Source organism: Macrobrachium nipponense, chromosome 3 (genome assembly GCF_015104395.2).
Source record: "Macrobrachium nipponense isolate FS-2020 chromosome 3, ASM1510439v2, whole genome shotgun sequence".
Classification (NCBI taxonomy): domain Eukaryota; kingdom Metazoa; phylum Arthropoda; class Malacostraca; order Decapoda; family Palaemonidae; genus Macrobrachium; species Macrobrachium nipponense.
In genome coordinates this window covers 70,287,245-70,297,880 of record NC_087202.1, presented here as the reverse complement: position 1 = coordinate 70,297,880, position 10,636 = coordinate 70,287,245, and the positions used below count along the sequence as shown (strand labels likewise).

At 34.3% G+C, this 10,636-nt stretch overlaps 1 protein-coding gene across 1 annotated transcript in view; it reads left to right on the top strand.

Annotated features, from left to right (window-relative positions):
- Positions 1–10,636, top strand: part of LOC135221802 (tyrosine-protein kinase receptor-like) — a 1,041,187-nt gene that overhangs the window by 986,557 nt on the left and 43,994 nt on the right. The window contains exon 23 of the mRNA XM_064259659.1: positions 1,895–2,089. Within this exon, the coding sequence (XP_064115729.1) occupies positions 1,895–2,089 (195 nt within the window). The remainder of the gene's footprint in view (positions 1–1,894; positions 2,090–10,636) is intronic.

Here is a 10,636-nt window from a genome sequence, read left to right as displayed (position 1 = left end):
TAGCGTAAAGTATGTTAAGGAATTTTCTCAAAATGGAGGACTACTCAGAAATTTGGACACTGAAACCAAATTAAATTGCTGCTTTTTGTTAATGTGTATAGCTGTGGATAACATTACATACACTGCATAAAAGAAGTGTATTATTTCAAGAATGTTTTAGGACAACGTTTAGTAAGAAGGAAATGCAACTTCTCCTAAGCTCATATTTAAGAATGATAATGTCTTTTCAGAAAACATGTACGTAATTAGTTCTTTCCTTAACTGGAACAGCATTTCTCCTTTATTCGATTTATTATTGTATAGTAGATGTTGCATCAAGCGGGAATTTATTTTTTCCTCGCCGTTAATCTCTGTCATATCGTATATAATTTACAGAGTTCTAATCAACGTATTTAATTTAGTCATAACATAGGATTATGAACCTACAATGTTTTGAAAAATTACTATAAAACTTATTTTTTAAAGATAGAGATTCCTCAAACCTCACTTGGGTTCAAATACTTGACCTTAATTACGTGGAGCTTTCAGGCTCAGCAACTCATTCATGATTTTTCTTCTCGTAAATTAGAAGAGGGTCGCGAGCTTACAAGGGTTTTCACATTAAACACTTATCGTATTTCAAAGGCAGTCATGTGACATTATCATTGGGTCCTTCGAAAGCAGACAGGTTAATTATCATTGTCAATTTATGCTGCGATTCTTAATGTAGTAATGTATAAGTAGAATAGTAACTACATCCTATACACTCAAGTTTGTAGGGAAAAAACAGTGAGATGTTGGAAAATGGCAAAAAAGCACATATAAACGTTGTGTTATTTATATTTCTTTCACTCTGTCCTTACATATTTTTCATTTTTCAGCGTTTTCCCATCGGAACATTCCCTTATTATCTCTGTAAGAATTTTTGGTGCGTGGGGGGGGGGGGGGCTGTCGTTCCCTACCTCGTTTATTTTCTCCTGCTGCCGCTAATTGCAGACATCACTAAGTACGAGTCTTTGTCACAGGAGGGGGAGCCCTTTGAACCTCGCATTTACCTCATTAAGCAGCCATTATGCTTTTCCCGTCTCGCACGCCATTAAATCTTCCTATTGTTCCTCGTTCAACACTAGCTGCATATCCTGCGTCCTTCATGGTGTAGATTTTCTCCGTTTTGGTCATCTCCTGTCTCATGTAATTGGTGTTCTCACTCTTTTTTTCAGTATTATTATGATTATTATATTAAAAAATGGAACATAGTTAGGGATTTAAAGGATGATTTTTCGTCGCTACTTCAAACAAGACCACATCACGGTTTTCAAAATGTTTTGTCAAGCACTCAGAATAATACTCTCATTTGAAATATACCTTGACATTAGATAATTATACTTTCCTCTGCATCTGACAGTTCTGATAGTTGGCGCGTTGGGTGTTAAGAAATCTTGTAATTTTATTCTAATTATATTTATGGCAATTTCTCGAGTGTTGTTAGAAACATTTATCTTTTCCACTAGTTTAATTTATTAACGGAAAATTATATAATTAAACAAATTCTCTCTCTCTCTCTCTCTCTCTCTCTCTCTCTCTCTCTCTCTCTCTCTCTCTCTCTCTCTCTCACACACACACACACACACACACACACACACACACACCGCGCGCGCGCTTAGTTGTTTTTATTAACGTGGTGGGTCTACTATCCTTGCACTTTAAATGGATATTGGAAATATCGCAAACATTCAATTCTTTCACTGGTCTACTCTTCCTTTCCCTTTAATAGTACTCTTTCTATTCACAACGGAATTCGTGTTTTATAAAATGTAAATTGCTATGCCATTTTTTATGTGCTAATAAAATTTTGTAGTGGATGTTCTGTGACTTTGTTTGACCATTGTTCCTTTAATTTCTCTTCCCATCTTAGACCCTGCCAGAAATGTCGAGTAACCAGGCGGAGATGGACTTCCTCATGGAGGCTCTCATCATGTCCAAGTTCAACCATCCCAACATTGTTCATTTCATCGGCGTCTGCTTCGACATTCTTCCTCGCTTCATCGTTCTGGAGCTCCTGTCGGGAGGAGACCTCAAGAGTTTCTTGAGAGAAGCCAGGCCTAAACCTGTGAGTATTACCGTGCTCATGATCATTTGTTTTTGTGGAGTTTCTTGGAGATTTTCCTTTTTCGTCATGTCTCTTCAACAAATGTACATCAGTGGCTTCCTTTTTAAATATGCTTTTTAAATCAATAATAGATTTTGTACTAGAAGAATTAAGACATATCGACGTGTCATGTGCTGTAATTAAATTTTAAGAGAGCGTTTATTCGTGAAAATGGGAATATCTGAACTCCGGTCTTAGTGACCGCTTATTTAGAAGTCTACGTTCTCTGCTACCCGTGTTTCATTTATTCGTGTATTAAATCCGAGGTGAAGTTTATATTTGTCATTAATTATATTACTTCACATTTTAAAAAAATATACAGAATTACCGTATTCTCTGAATAATGCAATTTGATCATACATAATGTACATAGCACGCGTAGATTGTATATTTAGCTCAGTTTCCGTACTTGTTTTCTTCTAGGATAAATATTATGTGGTTTAGCTATGAAAATATTTATCGTTTTAATTTGTCTACCGAATAGTTCAGCGTTGTATGTATCAAAAAAGCCCTGTAAAAGTACCGAAATAGATATAGAATGCTGATATGTGAAGTTTTACTTTACAGCATACAAACTAATGATTACTTTGTCGTTATAAAGAACGATTTTTAAGTCTAATTTCAGTATCAATAAGTTATGGGGTTAAGTATTCGTAATTCGTATTAGCACGTAGATTTGGAATTATTCTATCGTTTCTGTTTAAGCTGTTCGAATTTTTCGCCACGATCGTTTATCTTATATTTTGGGGAAGGCTACAATTATACTGCGGTTTTTAAGATTTTCAATTTCATTAGAGTTACTAACACTGTGTATTTACAGTTACTGACTTTTTTTGCATTGCTACTTCACTTCAAAAAGTAATTCCCACCCCACCCCACCTCTCTCTCTCTCTCTCTCTCTCTCTCTCTCTCTCTCTCTCTCTCTCTCTCTCTCTCTCTCTCTGGCTAGGAAAAATCATTCATTCTTGCTGAATTCTTACCAGAACTCATAAGTATCTGTTAACTAATAGGTTATTATTTTCTGTTAAAGTGTCACTGTAGTTTTTTGGTATAAGAATTGTCAGGTTTATCAGCTTTCTTCTTTTATATGAGAGGCGTTCCCCATAGTTTTGTAGGTATTGCAATCAACGGATGACAATAGTTTATCTATCCGATTGATCTGGGCAGTTACAAAAAATGGATCGCTTTCTCACCGATTCCTTTATTCAAGAAAAGTTCTCGCTTAGCAAAACTTCTGTTGTTTTTCCGCCATGAAATGATAGATCCCCTTGCATTTTTTTGCCAGAAGGTATCTTAGCATTGCTTTCATTCAACCTGAGAACGTCGTTATGACAAACAAATTTTTTTACACCGGGCATTCATTCTGGGAGAGTAAAAGCATCTGGAGGAGTCCTTGAAGTTGAAATGTGAATATCACTCGACGACTTTAAGAGGCCTCAGAACTTTTGCTGGGCTTTCCTTGGAAGGCTCCTTCAAGCCTTGCATGAAAATGGCCTGAGCTCGGGCGGTCAAAAAAAAAAAAATCAGCGGCCATATCACGTAGAAAGCACAGCTTCTTCTACGTCTTTAAAAAATACATAAAAATATATAAATATCTCACTTTATCAATTCTAAATTTTCGGAAACTTATCTTGAATACAACAAATTATTCTTAGCTAATTTCTTATTTTATCCTACGCCCAAAATAAAACATTTCATATTTTGTAATTTTAAGTATATGCGTGTAATTGTACTTTTGTTTTTTATTCCACAATGAAATATTCTTCTAGGAGGTTCTCTCAGATGAAATAGAAAAAAATTCAGTAAGTTTTAGTTTGACGTTTAATTCCTCAGTATTCCTTTCCCTTCCCCTTAACTCTTGCTCTTGTCTGTGATTCCATAACCTATTTCCATGCTGTCAGCATTCCAGTATATCCTAACGGAATTTCCTTAAATATGGATCAAATATAGTCCTGTTCCGTAAACCAAAGCACAAGACTTGAGATTCCCCCTTTTCCCATGATTTTCAAATTCCCTTTGTTGTCCCGAGTCTATGTTTGTGAAACTGGAACTCATCCACAACCCTGCCATTCTTCTCAACTGCAATAAACGTAGGCGGAAACAAACATGCCTGCTTCACTCTCCTAAAGTTGTTGTCGTGTTTTTGCAACTTATTCCAGAAAATATTCGAAGTGTTAGACATGTTTCAATACAAATGCGTGGAAATTTGTAATGGAAATTAACGGTCCGCTTACAAAAGAAAAATGATTCATTCCATTTTTTATTTTATTTGCTCTTTGAATATAGCTCTCTCTCCTCTCTCTCTCTGTGTGTGTGTGTATGTGTATGCTTGTGCGTGAATGTTTGTATATGAACTTAATTTCTCAAAATATTTCCACACCTTCAGGTCAACCTAAAAATTCTTTTTGAAATGCGAGCTCTCCTTTGAAGGCTTTTTTTAGCCTGCGTGCTGCATGCTTCGGCACTCTTCGAAATAATTCATGTTGCTTGATGCAGTTTCATTTCGTCTCCCCCGCTTTTCACCGCTGCTTGAAAAGATACGCCACAAGGATGGAAAATTTTTCATTCATTTTGCTTTAATTAATTGCGATCGTAGAAAATGTTTACGTTTCAGCACAACGAACCATAAATTATTTTCTGTAAGCAGTAAGTGAAAATTTATTGATATTTCTTGTCAAAAACAAAGATACAGATGCTTTCAAACGTGCTATCTGCCTTGAATGTATTCGGTAGCATTAATTACTGGCCCTCCAAATATAACTCACTTTGCAATAGAAAGAATCCTCTCACATACCACTGAAATTCTCTCTCTCTCTCTCTCTCTCTCTCTCTCTCTCTCTCTCTCTCTCTCTCTCTCTCTCTCTCTCTCTCTCTCTCTCTCTCTCTCATGAAACATGAAAGGAATTTTAGGTATTTATCATAGGTCAGACAAACAGTTTATAAATACATATTTGTTGTTAGCTGAGAATGATGTCAGTATTGTTCGAAAAAAGAAACGAAATTGGACGAAATTATTTCGGTATCTAGATACTCTCAGGAATTAACTCGCAAGTAAGCGTAGGTGAAATTTTATAGATAAATTTAACAAACAGCTAATTTTGGATGACTCATAAATTTTAGGCGCATAATTTGTTGGCTTTAAATTTAATTTTAACGAATTCGTGACTCAAGATTTTATGTGACCTTTTTCAGTTGTTACTGTGTGAAAATGAACGCAAATAGTCCCACATACATCGTACATGGAAACGTCCACGTTAAAATAGACATGAAAAATATTATGATCTCAATTTCCTAATGCAAAATCGTCGATGACACGTGTGTGAAGGGCTTCCAGAGAAAAGTTACAACAACTCTCAAATCTCATGGCATATTATAATTGGTGACTACTGACAGAGCGCCATCATTCAGTAAATAATGAAAGTTTGTAACGGATGTATACACACATAGATATACTATATATATATATATATATATATATATATAATATATATATAGATATATATATATATATATATATATATATATTATATATATATGTGTGTGTTGTGTGTGTGTGTGTGTGTGTGTGTGTGTGTATTTGTTTGTATGTATTTATGAATACATGTCACAAACATTTACGAAAATAAAACATTTTCATTATTTCCTGGATAAGAGATATTTCCTCCCAAATGCCTCTTTCTTGTTTGGAGGGGAAGACGTTAGAAATGTAGCGCCTACTTGGTCTCGGGAAATCCTTAGAAATGAGGTAGCAAGCCTCACTGGGAAAATAAACAACGAAGTTTCCGCGAGATCTTTCGACGTTCAAACGTCCTTTACTTAGCAGATGAACTGACATACATGAGAAAATGACGATACACGAAAGGTCGTAAAAATGACAGATAGGGATTATAAAGAGATTAGTAACTAGAATCCAACACACCTGGAAGATGAGTAATTCTCCCAAACAAGCGAAAAACTGGTTACATTAAAAGTATAAGACAAACTGCTCAGACACAAGGGCAAGACAATTAAAGGTTTATTATAGGTGACAGCTATTCAGAACTTTGGTAAACAAAAAACATATTCGCAATACATATACAACGAAAATATCTCTAAGGCAACTATTTTTATATAAGTCTGTAATTATATCTTTGAGGTCATTCTTAAACATGTTACAAATACAAGGGTCTAAATGAAACAGGCCACGGCTAATATTGAAATTACAATGAGACGTAAGTTGTATTATTCGGTGGTTGTTTTCACTTAAATGAGTGAATATTGCATTAGATGTTTGCCCAGTTTTTACAGAATATTTATGCTGGCTTAACCTTACTTCTAAGCCCTTGCTCGACTGTCCGAGATAAAATGAGGGACAATCCATACATTGAATTTTATATATTATGTTGTTGCTTTCTCTGGGGCCATTTTTTTTATTAACATTCCTTTTAGTGTTATATTATAGGAAAAAACAAGGTTGGCCTTAAAGGCTTTTAGCAATGATTTAATGGTTTCAAATCCGTTAAAATAAGGCAAACTGAGAATGTTCTTAGAATTTTCTTTCTCCGTGTTACTTACACTATAAAACTTTTTGTGGGCTTTATTATAACAAATATCTAATATATGTGAAGGATAACATAAATCTTTCCCTATTTTTTTTATGTATTCAATTTCTTGATATTTTTATGTTAAGATGGTGGCCTGAATAGAAATGAACATAAGTTAAGTTGTTGGTCGGTTTCCTATAAATACTAAATTTACGTTGAAATGGTTCTCTATGTAAATTTAGTATTTATAGGAAACCGACCAACAACAACTTATTTTCATTTCTATTCAGGCCACCATCTTAACATAAAAATATCATTTTTTTTCTTCTATGTTTTTACGAGCATTGCGCATTGTCAGACCCCAATATTTGGATCAAGAAATTGAATACATAAGAAAAATAGGGAAAGATTTATGTTATCCTTCACATATATTAGATATTTGTTATAATAAAGCCCACAAAAAGTTTTATAGTGTAAGTAACACGGAGAAAGAAAATTCTAAGAACATTCTCAGTTTGCCTTACTTTAACGGATTTGAAACCATTAAATCATTGCTAAAAGACTTGTTTTTTCCTATAATAACACACTAAAAGGAATGTTAATAAAAAAAATGGCCCCAGAGAAAGCAACAACATAATATATAAAATTCCATGTATGGATTGTCCTTCATTTTATCTCGGACAGTTGAGCAAGGGCTTAGAAGTAAGGTTAAGCCAGCATAAATATTCTGTAAAAACTGGGCAAACATCTAATGCAATATTCATTCATTTAAGTGAAAACAACCACCGAATAAATTGGATTGGTAGTTCTGTCATTGCAAGGTCAAATTATGTCTTATCACGAAATCTTTTAGAATCTGCTTTAATACAACTTACGTCTCATTGTAATTTCAATATTAGCCGTGGCCTGTTTCATTTAGACCCTTGTATTTGTAACATGTTTAAGAATGACCTCAAAGATATAATTACAGACTTATATAAAAATTAGTTGCCTTAGAGATATTTTCGTTGTATATGTATTGTGAATATGTTTTGTGAATATGTTTTTTGTTTACCAAAGTTCTGAATAGCTGTCACCTATAATAATCCTTTAATTGTCTTGCCCTTGTGTCTGAGCAGTCTGTCTTATACTTTTAATTGTAACCATGTTTTCGCTTGTTTGGGAGGATTACTCATCTGCCAGGTGTGTCGGATTCTAGGTACTAATCTCTTTATAATCCCTATCTGTCATTTTTACGACCTTTCGTGTATCGTCATTTTCTTATGTATGTCAGTTCATCTGCTAAGTAAAGGACGTTTGAACGTCGAAAGATCTCGCGGAAACTCCGTTGTTTATTTTCCCTTCGTGGCATATAACTTTATTTATGGATTTATCACGTTCCTAACTTTCGTGATTCAGTTATACATATAAGTATATGTGTGTGACAAGAAGTGTGGAAAGGTGTTTTGTTGCAGATACTTTTTCTGCTAATAAAGAAAGCATTCCACGAACCTGTCTTCAAGAGAGGAAACTTTTCCCTATTATTATAAATATATTACTATATGTAATAAAACCTTTTTTTCCAGTTTCCTTCTGTACTTTGCCCTCCTTTCGCCATTTTCGAGTCGGAGAGAAAATAATTTTACGAATGTCCATTCCAACCATAATTGATGTCTTAGTTTTTCGTAAATAATTTTTATAAATAAAGGAACTCTTGTACTGGATCGTTCCCGATGATTGGGATTGTTTTCGTCGTGCAATTTTTACTATAAGCAGATGCTTCTCAAATTTAGGAATTGCCTTAAATATGGTAAAATAATTCTGCAAACCACCTTTGTTCCTTTCCTCGTCTTGGGCCATATATATTTTAAGAAAAGGACAGCTTTATCTCACTGGCAATATTTCATCGTGACTGCATCTCCGGGTTCAGCATCCAATAAAGTCATTCTTTGAATTATTAAAAGTTTCGTAACGTGTAAAAATATTTTGAGGCGAGAGAAACTTATATGAAAGCTTTGCCGAAATGCTGAAGATTCTTGGTCACTTCTGTGGGACATTTGTATCACCACGTGCAATTTATCAATTATGTACCGTTTAATTGTTATCAAAGAAAAACTACAACTTTATTTAACTTTGACATATGATCTACTTTTGACCACATATACATAGACAATCAGTGTAGAGTTTGATACCTGGACCAGTTACATTGTATGGTAATATATCTCGTGATTAATTTACGGATGCTGAAAATCAAATATTCTTAGGTATTTGACGCATAAGAGTAACAGAGGTACAAAGAAACAAATGGAAGATATCCCGTGAATGTGTGATTAGTAATTTCGCTTTCAATAGCAGTTCGCATATGTTCAATGGCAACTAGAGGGAAGAGAGACGGGGAAAATGAATTGTGTGTTTGCTAGCGAGCTATTCCGGTAGCGCTTACCTTTTCAATATGGCCAGTATACCGTCTCATACATTTCTATGACATTTTTATTCTTGATATTGTATGATGATGCATGTGTGGTATTAAAGCAGGGCGCTGTATAAAGATGATTACATTTCATGAAGTTGTAAAATAAAAAGAATTTTTTTTTTCACTATGTGGCCATCGCAAAATGTGGGAAGGCCACTAAATAAACAATATATGCATCGAGACGCGCGTTTGTAGATTTTTACTGTTTTACTGAAGTGTGATATGGGTAATTCTCACAATACCAATATATGCAATAATATTCTTTTAAAAAAGAAGTGGGCGATAGTGGGTCAACGAATGTTACTAATTATGTAAAGCATTATCATGATTTTCAGATTTGTTTTAATGCCATTTATTGTTGGGCTTTTGTGATGATTGAAATGACAGACACACCCAGGCAGCCATCTGCATTGATAACTTCTCACGCCACAACATCCTTTTCTTTCTGTGTAAGAAATACTTTGGGGTTCTGTCATCAAAGGTCACAGAGGTTAAGGACGGCAAAAATATTCTTAAGCATAACTTAATCCGTAAAAATTATAACATCTGATGAATGCCCATTAGTAATATATGGAAACAATAGTAGTTTTTGACTGATGCTTAGATTTTTTTTTATTTTTTTCGATAGCTTCGAATCCGTGTTTGATGTCCCTAATTAGTATTCGTTTTTATTCCTTTTCCGATGTATAATTTCAACTCGCCCTTCTACGTTTAATCATTCTCCACTTTGAGTGTGAAGTAAATTTAACTATCAAACACGGAGTCGTTGACAACCATTCAAATGCAATGGGCTGTGAGATTGTACAAGTATCAATAAAGTTGTTTACGTAGGGATAGGACTTTTCCAAGAGTTCCAGTCAAACCGTGAAGGGTCATATTCTTTCTAGAAAAGTGCATAAAGTCAGGTTCGTCTTTTGTCCTTTTGCAGTCACATCAGTAGATAAATTTTACCCTTTTTGAAGGATTTAGAGCGGTCACATAGTTTTTTTTTTTTCGTTAAATGACCATCAACAAAATAAAGAATGTCTGTTTTGGAATCGTCCATCGTGTTAGTTGCCAAAGTCATTCCTTTGTTTCATAACTGATGTAACTATGTAGTATAACATCTGATATCATATAATATATATATGTTCCTATATACTTCAAAACCTGATGTACTGAATTTACGCCAGGAAATTCGTAGTTAGGTCATCATAGCTTAGAAGGTTCAAAAGGCTTAGTGTGAAAAAACATACCATCTGTCATAAGATGCACGGTTATTAAACGACATCAACAAAATATAACTCGAATCTATAGTTAGTGTGCCTTATTAATCGTTACATCATTGAATGTCATGAAATGTTCTCCCATACCGTGAAAGTTCGCATTATCAATGAACATAGATGTACGAACAAAACGAGGTTCGTTGCAGAGCTTTTGCTCAATGTATGCACAAAAACATATTGAGACCTATTGTTATCATGATTTAGTGCAGTGTTAACCCAGATAATGATCTATTTGTTTTGTAACGTCAATCAGTATCCATTGTAAAAA